General features: G+C 35.4%; 2 protein-coding genes across 2 annotated transcripts; both read right to left on the bottom strand.

Moving 5' to 3' along the window:
* Positions 1-9,137: 9,137 nt before the first annotated feature.
* LOC110936984 (cytochrome P450 94A2) lies at positions 9,138-10,825 on the bottom strand. The gene has a single exon (XM_022179388.2). The coding sequence runs from the start codon at positions 10,823-10,825 to the stop codon at positions 9,305-9,307; it is 1,521 nt and encodes a 506-aa protein (XP_022035080.1). The 3' UTR covers positions 9,138-9,304.
* Positions 10,826-12,199: 1,374 nt separating this feature from the next.
* Positions 12,200-14,946, bottom strand: LOC110936985 (F-box/kelch-repeat protein OR23). Its single transcript, XM_022179389.2, has 2 exons — positions 13,613-14,946; positions 12,200-12,700 (listed from the first exon to the last, which is right to left on the bottom strand). The coding sequence occupies exons 1-2, from the start codon at positions 14,584-14,586 to the stop codon at positions 12,412-12,414; spliced, it is 1,263 nt and encodes a 420-aa protein (XP_022035081.1). The 5' UTR covers positions 14,587-14,946; the 3' UTR covers positions 12,200-12,411.
* Between the last annotated feature and the right edge of the window lie 1,434 nt (positions 14,947-16,380).

Genomic DNA, 16,380 nt, shown 5'->3' with positions numbered 1-16,380 from the left:
GTATCCCAATTTTCAGATGTCTTTCCAGAAGAATAACCAGGATTACCGCCAGACAGAGAAGTTGAATTTAGAATCCATCTGCTACCAGGAACAGCACCAATTGCCAAAGCACCTTACCGTTTAGCACCCGCCGAAATGCAAGAACTAAAGAAACAATTGGATGAATTGTTGGAGAAAGGATTCATACAGCCAAGTTCATCGCCATGGGGAGCACCGATATTATTTGTCAAAAAGAAGGACGGATCAATGCGTATGTGCATTGACTACCGTGAATTGAACAAAGTCACGATTAAGAATCGGTACCCATTACCAAGGATCGATGATTTGTTTGATCAACTTCAAGGAGCTCGATTTTTCTCTAAAATCGATTTAAGATCAGGATATCATCAATTAAAGGTACAGGAAGAGGATATTCCTAAAACCGCATTCAGAACAAGGTACGGTCATTATGAATTTACTGTCATGCCATTTGGTTTAACCAATGCCCCAGCCGCATTTATGGACATGATGAACCGAATATGTAAGCCATATTTGGATAAATTCATAATTGTCTTCATAGATGATATTCTCATTTACTCTAAAAGTAAAGAAGAGCATGCAAAGTACTTGCACTTACTTTTAAGCTTGTTAAGAAAGGAAAAACTTTATGCTAAGTTTTCAAAGTGTGAGTTTTGGTTAGAACAGGTACAATTTCTCGGACATTTAGTGAATCATGAAGGAATTCATGTAGACCCAGCAAAGATTGAGGCAATCACTAAATGGAAAACCCCTGAATCACCAACTGAGGTTAGAAGTTTCTTAGGATTGGCCGGTTATTATAGAAGATTTATTCGAGATTTTTCTAGAATAGCCATTCCTTTGACTAAGTTAACCTGTAAATCTGTTAAGTTTGAATGGGGACCAAAACAAGAAGAAACTTTTAGAATCCTTAAGCAAAGATTAACCCATGCACCTATATTAGCATTACCAGAAGGGAATGAAGATTTTGTAATTTACTGTGATGCTTCTAAATTAGGTTATGGATGTGTATTGATGCAACGTCAAAAGGTTATAGCTTACGCCTCTAGACAACTTAAGAGTCATGAAGGAAATTATTCAACCCATGATTTGGAATTAGGAGCTATAATTTTTGCCCTTAAGATTTGGAGACATTATCTTTATGGTAGTAAGTTTACCATATTCACAGATCATAAAAGTTTAAGATATGTTTTCGGGCAAAAAGAGTTGAATATGAGACAAAGGCGTTGGATGGAATTGCTTAGCGATTATGACTGTGATATTCAGTATCATGCAGGAAAAGCCAATGTGGTGGCTGATGCTTTAAGTCGAAAATATTATGAAAAGCCAAAAAGGGTACGTTCTCTTAAATTAAATCTGCAAGTAGATTTAAATGAACAGATTAGAAGAGCACAAGAATCAGTAATCAAGGAAGATACTGAAAAATTAAAAGGAATGATTAAAGAATTAGAACAGGGAACAGATGGGATTTGGAGATTCCATAAAAAGAGAATGTGGATACCTAAATTAGGAAACTTACGTCACCGTATATTAGAAGAAGCTCATAAATCTAAATATACGATGCATCCAGGAAGTGATAAAATGTACCAGGATTTAAGGAAAAATTTCTGGTGGATAGGAATGAAAAAAGATATAGCAGCATATGTTTCTAAATGTTTAACTTGCTCACAAGTTAAAGCTGAACATCAGAAACCCTCAGGTTTGTTACAACAATTAGAAATGCCAGTCTGGAAATGGGAATTGATAACAATGGATTTTGTTACTAAATTACCCAAAACAAGAAAAGGCAATGATACAATCTGGGTGATTGTAGATAGGTTAACTAAATCAGCTCATTTCTTACCAATGAAGGAAACCTTTAGTATGGAACAATTAGCCAAATTATATGTAAACGAAATTGTTTCTTTACATGGCATTCCTTTGTCAATTGTTTCTGATAGAGATAGTCGTTTTACTTCTCACTTTTGGTCAAGTTTTACATACCGTAACGTTATTTGAATCATTTCAATTTGAGACATATGACATTTTATACAAATAACACACTTTTCACGAGACATTGTTTTACAAACGACTTATCTTATACAAACTCATTTTACATGGTTATCCGTTTAACCATACAGTGTTCTCTTATTTATACATATCATCTGATCTTATCGTTTTTCAAATGATTTACAAGACAAAGCAAATTACAAGGTTCATGACTAAACATTTTCTCGAACATAAGTCATGAATTCCGTTTACACAAAACCAATGTATCTCACAGGCATTTTTATGCTGACGTACCTATTTTCACATGCGTTTTCAGGAGATGATGCATAGGACTTATCAAGACATACTTAGGCGGACCTGTGCCTTAGTGACTTAAAACGAGACAAGAACTAGTTAATTTATGTTATGTACTCTTTGGTTCTTGTTTAAACAATGTATACTTTCATATTTGATTAATAAAACGAAACCTCATTTGCCATGGATTTGAAACAATTGATTCTGTTACAACACTCCCCGACGTTTCCGCCACGTTTTGTATGTTCTACGCGGTCGGGGTGTGACACTCATACTGGCCTCAAAACATTGTCTGTCTAGGTGCTGGCATTGTCAGCATGTTTCTGGGTTATCCGTTTAATGTGCTAACTGTGCTTTGTGCATCAAGTTTGTCACTAATGTTTGTATGAAATAAATGAAGTGACAGTATGAAATGTGATGCATATGTATGTATGTAACAGAAAACAGAAAGCAGTTTAATCACAGTTGTAATCAAGCACAGTCATTAAGCACAAATTAAATATTAATTAAGTGTACGGATACCTGTGATTGTGAGGGTTGTCACATAATGCTCCAATTAAGATGAGTGTCCTAGAAGGACAATCAACACATGTTTGTAATGAGTCCATTGCACGTCTGAAGCGTGGTAGACCAGTCGATTCCAACAATAAAATTCCTCGAAAGTTGGAGCAAGTAATTAAGATGGTCAAGACGAGGTTATATTAAAATGGTCTCTTGAAGAGACAATAGACATGATGGTTCAAGAAGAACCTCATGTACCTGAAAATAAAGAGATCTCGATAAGTTGTATCATGTCTAAGATATGTATGGAATCGAAATAAAATCGACGTCGTTATACTTTTGTATATAATATAGCGCTTGAAATGGTGAAGTGACGAGGATCAAGTTTTAAGATCTGCCTATGAATGAAAACATATAAATGATTGGCCAAAATGGAAAGACACAAATAAGGTAGAGTTGAATTCTCTAATAACATGGAAAGTTTCTGGACCAACAGTCCATACAACTGAAGTTGTAAAATATGTTGGATACAAATGGGTCTTTTATGTGAATTATGTGAAAATCAAATAAAGTGATATAAGGCAAAATTGGTGGCACAGGTATTTTCACAAAGACCTATGACTGATTATGAGGAGACGCATTCTCCGGTGGTGGATGTATCGGCTTTCCAATATTTAATTAGTCTGGTAATATCAAGAGAGAGTTGATATGTGTCTTATGAAAGTTATGAATCACTGGATACTAAAAGTTTACATGAAAGTCCTTCAAGGATTTAATTTATTAAAATCATGTAAAAATAAGTTCTCGAGAACGATATGACCGTTGTATACAGATTCATATTTGAATAAATTGAATATAATTGAAACTCCTGATGAGTATCCTAAAGCATCTAAGTGCTTATAAGGTTAAGTGGAAACATCTTATGGATGTAATTCTTGTGCACCAATAAACATACATAGAATACCCGTGCTTGGTGATTATGGTATCTCAATGTACAGTGTATAAGCATGGTACAATATGTATTATACAAATGAAGCAAGTGTTCAAGACATCCTTGCATATGATATAGAAATCAATAAGGAGGTTTATGTAACAGAACTCCTAAAGAGTGTATGCACATACATTGTTTTTCAAAGTGGAAAGAAGTAAGTGAATGGTTGTAAATGCCTGAAGCATTGATTTCAAAACCTCATGAATGTATCTTTATAAACTTAAAAAGATAGTATGGATAAAATTGTTGGATTGAGTGTTGTACAACTCATGAGATATTATGATAAAGAGCAATACGAGTTTGATAATAGTATCCATCTTTATCAAAAGTCCTCTCCTAAAAGTTCACTATAATCGCAGTTTACAGTGATGATGTCTACGCACCATCGAGAGAAACTGTCGAGTTTTTAGATGGAGAATTTTTAAATGACCTTGACACATTGTAATTATCGCTCCACCTGTAGTTCAAGTATATGTGTAATCAACCAAACTATATCTATTAGAGGTTGACGCGTTTTACCATGGACAAAGTTTATCCTTTAACTACGTTAAAGGTTGTTCAATTACTTGATATATAAAATGGCTGTTATAGCTTCATATGAAAGAAATTGAAATTTTTGGTCTAGAGGTACCATCTTTAAGTGCAATTGTGCATTAGTATTTCTTGCTATCTATTCATGATTTTATATATCTTTATTGAATTTATCGATTTGATATAGTATGTGTTAAACGACGAAATATTGAAATAGGAAAACATCTATTTCAATACATCTAAGGTATGTAAGATATGAATTTATATTTTACTAACCTGTCAAAACAAGTTTGGTTAGTTTTGTAAATGCAGGGAATGTAACAAATCACAAGTGTGGATCTTATGATATTTATGTAAAAGAAGAGGCACTAGAAAGCTCATATGAAGATATACAACATTGCGAACATAAAGAATTGCACATTAAGGGATCAAGCGGCAAATCATTGGCTACAAAAACTTTGAGCAACTTTCAATAAAAATGGGTACTAGTCACTTGAAGAATACATATTCAAATGAGGGGGAGTATTACACAAGTTGCACTCTTTTTCCCTTCACTAAGTTTTATCCCATTGGGTTTTCTTAGTAAGGTTTTTAATGAGGCAACATACCTGATCCAAAAGTATCAGTGGAAGAAATTACGTGCTGCACTCTTTTTCCCTTAGCTGAGGTTTTGTCCCACTGGGTTTTCCTAGCAAGGTTTTAATGAGGCAGCATCACCAAGCGTATAATACATTGTTTTCTTTTATCATGTGGATAGTCAAGGGGGAGTGTTATAAATAAGCTATATTATGGTGACTATCCACATTCTAACTCCCGTCTCTTCATGTCCTTTGTATTAATGTAAGAACACTATATATATAGGTTCTTTGTATTGCATGTTGATATCTCAATATATAATAATTCTCTATTCTATCTTTATCTCTATCTTCCTTTGATTATGTTCATATACTAGTCGCTAGTAGGCCGTTGTTTTACAACGAGTAAATTACAAGTTTTGTCCTTTATGTTTACATCAAATTTCAGGCGCTGTCCTTTAGGCCAAAACTTGACAGGCGGTGTCCTTTATGTTTCAAAATCTTGCACGTTTTGTCCTTTAGGCCAAACCCAGTTAGATTTTTTACTTAAATCTGGTCATATGCCTTGCACATGAGGGCATTCTTGTCATTTCACCCTCACAAAGACTATTTTGTAAAGGATTATTATTCAGGGATTACTTATAAAAAAATCAAAACTAAAAGATAATATAAAAGATTTCTCTCTCCAAGTCTGAACCAAGCCCTCTCTCTTCTCTCTCTCTCTCTTTCTCTACCCACCCTTGTTCATCTTCTACCCATTTTTAACCCTGAAAAACTGTATCTTTTAGTTTCATTTTCCCTGCCACCGTGCTGATTCTCACTTTTTTTTACCATCTTTAATTAAATTTCTTTTATAGGTTTTGCTAAAAATAGAGAATCCTTTATAACCCAAGTTTCAATTTCCTATTATTTTCAAGGCTAAAACAAATGGAAAGTAGAATGGTTGCTGTTAATGATGAACAGAAAACCATGGAGTCTTTTCCTTGTCAATTTGTTCTAGAAATTTCTACAGCTCTCAAGCTTTGAGAGGACATCAAAATGCTCACAAGAAAGAAAGAACTACAAGAAGAAAAGCTAAAAGAGCAGCTAATAATAATCGATGCAATAATTTACTTCTTTGATTCCCCAACCTCCATCGTTGTTTGCTCCAACAAATCATATTGGGTATCTTAATCCATCTGTAAAAGATACAATTTTTTTAGAGCAACAACCACCGGTTAATGAGCGACAAGACTACACTTACCATCACCATAGGGGTCAGTGGGATCCGCAATCGGAGCTCTGGTGGTGGTTATGGTGTTGGGAGAATTCGTAGTGATGATCGGCTGGCTCTGTTTTGGTCGACGGGAGGCTCAGTCCTCCTCCGCCGCTGTGTGCGGTGGCCGGTGAAGCTACTGGCACCGTCGATCACGGTGAACTACCAGCGAAGGCTGAGGTGGGCTGGGTGGTGGCGGCAAAGGTTGTGGGGTGGTGGTAGTTGGTTGATGGTGGTGGTGGTGGTGGTGGGTGAAGTAGTGTAGGAGAAAGAGAGAGGAGAGAGGGAGAGGGGTTATAAAGAAAGATTTTATATTTTCTTTCAGTTTTGATTTTTTACAAATGATCCTTGAATAATAATCTTTTACAAAATAGCCCCTGAAAATGTTAAATGACAAGAATGTCCTCATGTGCAAGGCACATGATCAAACGTAACAAAAAAATCTGACTAGGTTAGGCCTAAAGGACATAACGTGCAAGATTTTGAAACATAAAGGACACCGCCTGTCAAGTTTTGGCCTAAAGGACAGCGCCTGAAATTTGATGTAAACATAAAGGACAAAACTTGTAATTTACTCTTTTACAACATACGTTAACTTTATGTGATTATTTATATAAGGTTACGTGTTGATTACACATGTTTAACATAATTTTATATATATTTTACTATATTTGCTACATATGACTTATATTGTTATTCATAGTTTCGCCATAGTACTATAGGTGTCAAGTGAGTTAATTGTATGCCATTAATAAAAATGGAAATAGATACGTGACTGTTTAGTACATTTTTAAACTTTTGACACGTAACTATAGTACAATATTAGCATAGATGACATAAATAAAATGGTATGTGATTATTTAACACATTAGCTTTGCTAAGTAAGCATATCCCAAAAATTTTAAATAAAAATATCAACATCCAAATTTTGGTCTATGCCTCCTGGTTAAGCTTAATCTGGAGTAAGCCTGGGATAAGATAATGGGATAGGGGCGGATGCCCTTTTCTAGCTAGCTTAAGGCTACTTCTGTCTCTATTAGGATTTGGAGAGCTTGTGATGTCAAGCTTTCCAATCATACATTTCAACATTTGCACTATTTAATAGCTATAAAATATCTTTGTAAAAAAATATGTACAACATGTTAGCATGTTTTCTTTCTACTATTTTGCTTTGAGCTTCATTATTCCTAAATTATCACGCATTATACCCTTTAGGCTCAAGATCTCAAATTCGCACCTGATATACCTTTGAAATTCATGAATTCGGTACGATGCCAATCCTTCCTTAAGATTTGTGATCTCAGTATAGTGTTCTATAATCCCTTCCATTAAACACGGTCATCCTTTGAGACTCAAGGCCTCAATTCAACACACCATACAACTTTGGGATTTAAGTTCACCTAATAAGCATTTCATACCATAACATAAGTTACTCGTACACTTTTTTTTTTTTTTTGAACGGTAAATTTGGATCACTGTCGGACCACTGGAGTATCATCGTGTCACCAGCAGAACCACCCGATCATATCCATCTCCACTAGACAATAATGCCTATACACAAATTCAGGAGGAAACCCAATAAATCTGGGAAAAACCCCCTTTGTGGGAATTGAACCCATGACCTAATGGTAATAAGCTTTATCCCATCACAAAGATACCACTAGGCTATAATGTCATGGTACTCGTACACTTTCTAGAGTGCAAATGTTTAATTTCCTATGTGAAGTTTCTTTTATTCTCTTGTTTTGACTTCCTATAAAGGCAACTTGGTTGTTGATGTGGTACTCTCACAAATGTATAGCCTGCAATTTTTATTTAATTAATCATTTATACTATTATAATCCCAAACATAAAATATATTGTTATCTCTATATAAATTATAAGAAGATAAATAATGTTTGTTTTTGTCATTTAGTCTATTTCATCATTTAGTGTAAACTTCATTTACAATCCATATAGTTTAACCATTGTATTTTTTTTAATCAAATTCCTTGTCTACCCTTAAATAGTTTTTTAATGAACATGGTAATACCGTTTTAGACAAATTATTTAACTTTTCTTTTTCTTTGCTATAAAGAGTGTGGCGAATGTTTTTTTAGTTTACTTTTTTTAACGAACGCGCCGATACTCTTTTGCATATTTTTAACTTTTTTTTTCTTTGCTATAACGAGCGCACCGAAACCGACCGAATTTCTATCATTTTCTTTTTTCGTTTACCTTTTTTTACCTTTGTGATTTACTATATTGTTTTACCTTTTCTTATTTTTTTGATGTTCAGAGCCGAGTTACGACGCAAATAGCATAACCCATTTAGATATCATTTTATTTAATTTTACAAATTTATTTATCGGTTGTCATGGTGTGCTATACGTTCTGAATTCTAACCGCGTCCCTGCGCAATGTGCGGGTAAGTACGACCCTAGTTATGTTTATTTACATGTTGAAATTCATTGGATCCTAAATGAATACCTATAATAGAATATGGCCTTATTGGTTCTTAATTTTACCCATTTGACTTGTTTAAAATTATAAACTTCCTAAAATAGAATATGGACTTAATGGTTCTTAATTTTACCCATTTGACTTGTTTAAAACTAAACTTGCACATTTTGCATTGATTACTTCAGAATTTAATTTCAACACCATAAACACATTAATATAGATGTATTTGATATACGAAAACCATTATTGATCATCCAGATTGTCAAAACATTATTTTGGATATTTTGATGCTAAATACCAAAAAAATACATCATCATTTGATACATATAATACACAAATTTGAATTGTGTCGGGTGACCCCGTTGTCGAGTATGTGGCTCCGCCACTGTTGATAAGCAAATGGTTTCCAACAAATTAAATTGATTTTTTTTAGGACGACTCATAATCCTAATATGTTTCCATTAGCCATATCTTTGTAGGATTTGAACATTCCACCTTATGAATAGATGAACAGTTGGACACACCTTACCACCGGGATATCTAACGACAATTTATACTTTTTATTATTTAACCATCCCGATTAAATCATACTTAATTTAACCAACAGATTCAAGTTAACTTATTTTAGTCATAATGCACAAAGAGAAACATACACATATCAACAATAATTACCAACCCACACATGAACACTTATTATTAACTACCATATCACTCGATCTCACCCCGTTCTTCAATCCGTACCGGAAACCCACCTTCCATCACCGCGGTGAAATAAGCTACATAAACCGGCTGGACACCCTCATCAAACGCCGGCACCACCTTAAACTGTCGTAAAATACCCGCAACAACCCTTTTCATTTGCAAAAACGCCATCTCTTTCCCTAAACAAACCCGCGGCCCAGCTTGAAAAACTGGGTACTCATAACCATCCCTCGGTTTAAACACCCACCGCCCGGTTTCATCCTTCTCCAACCACCTCTCGGGCCGAAACTCGGCCCAATCCGCCCCCCACAACTCCTTTGACCTCCCCATTGCATATATATGATACGAAACCGGATAACCTTTCTTCACAAAAGTATTATCTGGCAAAACGTCGTCGTTCGCTGCCTGCTTCGCATCCATTGCGACAGGCGGGTAGAGTCTCATGCTTTCGCATAAAGCAGCGTGAGTGTACACCATATCTTTCACTTCATCATACACTGTGCTTTCGGATTTTGAAACGATCTCTTTCATAATCTCGGTTTCGATTCTAGGGTGGTCGTGAAGCAGCCAGAAGAACCAGGTTAATGCTGCTGATGTCGTGTCTCTTCCGGCTAATATGAAGCTTATAATAATGTCGACAATGAACCTTTCGTCTGAGTGACCCGAGCTTAAAAACCTCGAGAGAAGATCAACGGATCCGAGTGATGAGTTTTTCTCTAGCTCTGCTAGTTTCTCTTTTATTAACTTCTTCGCGAATTCTCTTACAATGGAGACGGCTTCGCTAAGCTGTTTCTCCGAACCAATGCTGAACAATCGTTTAAATTTCCATATTAATGGAAGATTGCCGCGTATTCTGCCTGTCGAGATCATAACCGCGTCATCAAACGCTGTGGCGAATATGGCGTCAGGCATGGAAGGCGTTAAGCATGCGGGATCATATCCGAATGCGATCTTGCATATGTTATCAAATGCAAATCTTTGGAGTATGTCTTGGAAGTCAAGAACGGTTGTTTTTGTGGCGGATGCTGTGGCGAGTATTGGTAATAAACGGTCGTTTAGCTCAGTGGTTACTACATGTTCGACGAAGTTTCGTAGAGACTTGGTGTTGAACTCGTGAATAGAAACTTGTCTTTGGAACTTCCAGCCGTCGCCATCGATGTTGATTATGCCATCACCGAGTAAATCAAATAAGGTGTTTCGAACGCCTTCGCCTTTTGGGTAGAGATGGAAGCTGGTTTTGAGGATGTGTCGAACGACGGTAGGGTTGGCTGTGACCACACGAACGCGGCCAAAAGGGAGGTGGATGATGGCGGTTTTGGTTGGGGTGGTGTTGACGACGTCTGCGGTCCACTGGACGAACCGGTGGCGGTTAGGGAGTATAGAGGGCAAACATCCAATAAATGGGTATGATTTAGGACCATAATTTTGGGTTGATTTGATTAATAAGAGGGATTTGAAAAAGAAGTAGAAGAGTGTTAATGGAAAGAGGGATAGGAGAATGAAGGTTGAGAGGTGGATGTCAACCATGGTGGATTAATGTATGTGTAGGATTTGATGAACAATAATATGAATTTATAGATCAAGATTAATTCATTCATAATATAACATATGTTATTATTGAATAGATTAGTGTAAGGTTTCTTAGGTTGATGGTTCCAATATATGTTTTTTAAGGTATAGGATCTGTTTTTAATTGATGTCCATACTTTGCAATTGGAATCTTGGGGTGATCATGTTGAAAAGTAATTGTTGCAATTGGAATCTTGGGGATGATCATGTTGAAAAGATTACACAAGTTAGTCATCAAAATTACTAAAAAGAAGAGTTACTAAATTATATAGGTAAATTATATAGGGTGTGGTCATGACCCTCATGACCACCATGACCCCCCACATTAGTGTCATGTGACTCACCTCTAATCCACCATCCAAAATCACTACCCTAAGGGTGTGGACGTGTGGTCATGACCCAAACTACTAGCTTCTTATTTATTTTAATTTATCTGTCTAAAGAAAAAGGAAATTATTTCTTGAAAAATAGAAATGATTACTATGATTGTCATGGTTTAATCCATGCAAACCATGGTGGATCAAGCAAGGGGGTGGTGTAGCCTTTCATTCATGTTCGTAGGTGACGAATCATGTCTCAACCATAACCCCCATACCCTTTAGCGATGTTGGACTAAATTTTGGACCAATGAGGATCTTGATCAACTATCTTACAAGAAAGCTGATTTTAATATTATTTGAATTATTTACTTCCTAATAATAAGATTTGTTTTGTTTGTTTGTTTTATTTGATGGATTTTAGTGTATAACGATTACCGATGATTACATGGGTGTACGTTAGAATTTTCAAAAAAAGTTATTCTTATAAAGATGAGATACAACACTTTATACTTTTGATTATATTAGAAAAAGTAAAATATAGGAAGTTTAACAGATGAGAGTTCAATTTTTAACAGATGAGAGTTCAATTTTAATTTATATATTAAATATGTAAAATTATAACATGATAAATTTTAATAAGGGTAAATTAATTCTTTAAGTTGATCTGATATATTCCTACCTTTTTTGTCGTAAATTAGTTGATTATGTCGGAAAGAATATTGACATTGGATTGCTTAAAGTAAAAGAGAATGTTAATTTAATGATTAAACCATATCTAAAAGAAAAAAAAAAAAAAAAAAATACAAGAATGACTCACGTTTTGATTTTCTATTCAAGGCTTTAAGCTTAAAGAATATGATTCTCAAGGGAAAAAAAAATTAATATATCTTAAATATAATTCAGTAATCAACGTGGTTAAAATATTGTGTGTCAAAATGATACATACAAACAAAAGAAACATGGGTGCAGGTATACTTTCATTTAAGAGCTCACCAGCATAACAAGTAAGAAAGAAACAAAGACATAAACATGACTACATAATACAAATCAAGATATAAACTCATATTCCACGTGTAAACAATTTTAATAAAAGAAGAGAAACAGTTCTTGATACAAAGACTGCTTTTTTCATAATATTTTTAAGTACTCGAATACGCGAGTGGACATTTGGCTAAAAGCCAGTATCCAGACAACACACAACACACATCAATCCAGTTGCGAGCCTTAAAGTCGAACAGTGCACATAACTGCAGTTTTGAAATCTAAAGGTTGCAGGAATGGTGGTTTTGTGATCAGGGTTCTCCATATCATACTTTGAGGGTGATATATCTGTAAGAACAAAGACGCTGACCTCTTTTGTCTCGACTTGTGATTTTCTGTTGTATCACCATCACTCTCGTAGCCCATAACATGCAACTCGCCATTTAGTGCAATGAATCCGACTGATGATTCATCTGTTAGTTTTCTTGGGATGCTGGTTTCCTTCTTCCAACGGTTAGATGCCCTGTCATACCTAAAAGAAAATATTATCGTAAGACGTTGTTTCCAAAATCAGAAGTGAAGATCGTAATATAACAACAATAGATCTCGCGTCATAGGTTCCAAAAAGATTCTTCTTAGATCATAAATAACATCATCAACGTGTTGTTTAACTAAATACAGCGCGCTACATATTTACAAAAATGTCATCAATTAATCAACTGTATGTATGTCATCAAATCACACAAATTGACAAATAACACCAAATAATTAATATTGTATTACATGTCATCAATCACACAAAGTGACAATGTACTGTGTACACATCATGTATTCACACTTCCTCAAGGACAAGATGACGAAACCCCTATTCAAGAATCACTACAAGTCAAAACCGAAGGGCCGCCTGCCACCTCACTTGTTGATTATCGGTTTCACAAAACCAGAGTAATACGGTTAAAGTTGAACAAAACAGGACTACTAAATAACACTTACTTTTCATATGATCAAACACCAACATAGATACCATGGTTACTATAACAAGCATAGCGATCGCTACAGCGCGCTACGTAGTGTATAGGTACTATTAGGGTTGTAGCAATAGTTTTTTTTTCTAATATAAATAGCAATTAAAGATAGCATATATACCAGGGTATTTTGATACAATAGTTGGATTTTAGGTTTTTGTTAAATATACATGTAAAATAGCATATATACCAGGGTATTTTGATATAATATACATACAAAAAATTTATTTTTTTTTCCTAGTGTACCGCTATTTATAAAATAGGCGCCAGCTATTTATTGCTATTCATTATGTAGCATATAGGTACCTTATCGCTATTTGCCAAAAACAACTATGATAGATATGCATATATCGGTATACGTAATCAAAACACGATGTAAAGAAGACGCTTAAACTCGCACGAAAATATCGGAAACTTACCTAAAAATGTCACTCTTGTCAAGCATAAAAACACCGGGAAAACCGCCATTATCATCATCAATCACCGCGATTCTCCCGAGCTTTCGTCTCTCCCCTTCTTCCCACATATCATCCAATTCTCTCCACTTCCAAACCACACCATTCTTCAACTCCATCACGACCGCATCACTATAATACTCATCAACCGGAAAAACACCCAAAACGGTTCTCGACTCGCCATACCCACCCATAACCCAAAACTCCTTATCACCACCACCACCCTCATTCCCCACCATAAACCCGACACAACCAGCTCGAAACCTCGGTAACCCATCTAAAGCAATCCACTCATTCATCCCAATATCATACATCTCAACAGAACTCATCCTACTTCCAGCAGCTGCAAACATAGTATGCCTTGATCCACCACCAGCCGCAATTATCCGATTCGAATTCGGAACAACCGCACACGCAAAGCTCCCACGGGCCGAAATCATCGGGCAAATAGACTCCCAACTGTTTGTCCTGAAATCAAATCTGAAACCAGCCGAAGACGACGACGGCCGATCAAGCGGATACGACCGGGTATCAAAAAGGGACCCACCGAGTACATAAACACAAGAATCATGAAAAACTGTGGTGAAATTACATAATCCGTACACATGAGGGTTACAGGGCATAGGAGGAAGATGACACCAAGCAAGATTATACGGATCAAACACACATGGTGAGGAAAACGTTGGGTCATCAGGGAAGATACATAAAACATGAGTTAATTGGGAGGAATGAAGGTGGTTACGACGGAATGAAATTAGGGTTTTGGAAGTGAAAAAGTAATTCCATAACTTGCTAACAGATCTAACTCGTGAGTGATGAGAATATGGGAGATATGAAAGAATTAAAGCTGCTAGATCGTCTGGTAGCCCTGGAATTAGGGTTAGGGTTAGGTTTAGATTGTTGTTCAATAATGAGTTGGTGAGATTGTTCATCATCATCACACTACCACAAATCAATAAAATCAATACAGATTGTAAGATTTTATTACAAATTGAAAGATGAAGAAACAAAGTTTCAGAAGCCAAGCAATATTGATATATAACAATACGTATTTGAGGTGGAATGGAACAACAGTGAATGTGCAAAGTTTAAAATGGAGCAGAGGGGAAATTGTGAAGTGTACGAATGGGTGAATATATGAGAATATTAATATTGGAGAATATTAGGGGGGTGGTGTGGGCATGATGATGATCGGAAGGCGGTGGGGTAACTGCCGATGAAGCTTCGGGTGAGGGCGAAGGTGAAGGTGAGGATTGGGTGTTGAAATGAAATGATTTTAATTTAGTAATTATAATAGAGATTCTGTATATGTGTCATGAATTTCCAAAATGTCACCTCACTTTATTGCTAGCACGTTTTTTTACTATTGGAAGTTTCAAATTTGGTATGATGAATAAAGGACGAGAAGAGGTGGTTTTGTGGGGGTAAGTTTGGATGCTTGATTTATAACAGTTTATATGCATATGGTTTTTGACATGTGGATCCCAGGTTTTTTTTTTTAAAGGAAAGTAGAACATGATTTTTTTAAGTGGTACGGTCTTGCGTGTATCAATTTAGTTTAAGTTATTATTAGATTGTCTCTAATGCAACGGCTTGCATTACTACATACATCCTAGTCATCACTGCCATGTTAGTTTTTTACCCATCTTTTCCACATGCACTCTTTCTCCTCTATTTAACTTCAACCCATCCTTTTCACATGCATCCTCTCTCTCCTCTATTTGAACCCACTTTCTCCACTTTCTCTCTCTGCACTTCACTACATGCAAGACCCATTAAGTACACCTCACCCCATTGCTTCCCTTACAAATGCACATGCCACATATGTGTAAATGCAACCCCCCAACAAGAAGCGTTGGGGGCAGTCTTACTGTATATCTTAAAATGCATCGTCGGTGATTTCGACCAGGCATTTTTCATGTGAGGTTTGAATTTGGCTAATCTCACCTTAAGATGGTGCAACTACCAACAATTGTCAAACAATAATTAGTAGCCAAATTATGATCCTTTCATTACTATGCATCTTAAAATGGTTTCACAGTGGTGGCTTCAGCCATGCCTTTTTTACATGAGCCTTCATTTTAGAAATTTAATAGCATTCACATTGAAGACTTCATCTTCATCTTTCTATTTAAATTAAAAAGTACATTTTTCTTTATATTTTTGTTAATTTCTAAAAATCTCTTACATCCAACCCTTTATCTGAATAATTGCCGTTCTGTTCCTGAACTATTGAAAGTACCTGAATAAACTTTTCTATACAAAACAATCATTCGTCACCGGGTAAAACTTCGGGTTCGTGAACCCAAGTTTACTACATGTGTTCTCTACCTGAAGCATAGAGAGTAGTGTCCATGAGTCACCCAAACTACCCGAAAGTGCCAAGAAGTGAAACTGTTCTACCTAAAAAAATAATTACTTTCTTTATTTTTTTAAATACTTGAAATGGGATAAAAACCATATTTTTAACATGATTTTATAAAATTTACCCCAAGTCAAATCAATATTCTTTTATCTCACTTTTTTTTGGATATCCCATCATTGTTTTTCTTTTACCCTCTTTTCAATCAACCACTTACAATCATATTGTAACTTTTTTTAAAAACTGTTTTTTATATTTTCTACACCATCTTGATTTTCAACTAGAAAAAAAAAACAAACAGTGTTAAAAAAACAAAAAAACATTTTAAAACGTTTGTTAATATGAAAACAATAAAAAAATAAAAATAAAC

This window comes from Helianthus annuus, chromosome 4, assembly GCF_002127325.2.
Source record: "Helianthus annuus cultivar XRQ/B chromosome 4, HanXRQr2.0-SUNRISE, whole genome shotgun sequence".
NCBI lineage: Eukaryota > Viridiplantae > Streptophyta > Magnoliopsida > Asterales > Asteraceae > Helianthus > Helianthus annuus.
The sequence above is the reverse complement of the archived record's forward strand: the minus strand, read 5'-3'. Positions and strand labels throughout refer to the sequence as shown.

Coding starts and splice junctions, on each gene's coding strand:
- LOC110936984 (XM_022179388.2), bottom strand. CDS start 10,825: ATGGTTGACATCCACCTCTCAACCTTCATTCTCCTATCCCTCTTTCCA.
- LOC110936985 (XM_022179389.2), bottom strand. CDS start 14,586: ATGATGATGAACAATCTCACCAACTCATTATTGAACAACAATCTAAAC. Junction 12,701..13,612: donor GACAAGAGTGACATTTTTAG/GTAAGTTTCCGA, acceptor ATTTTCTTTTAG/GTATGACAGGGCATCTAACC.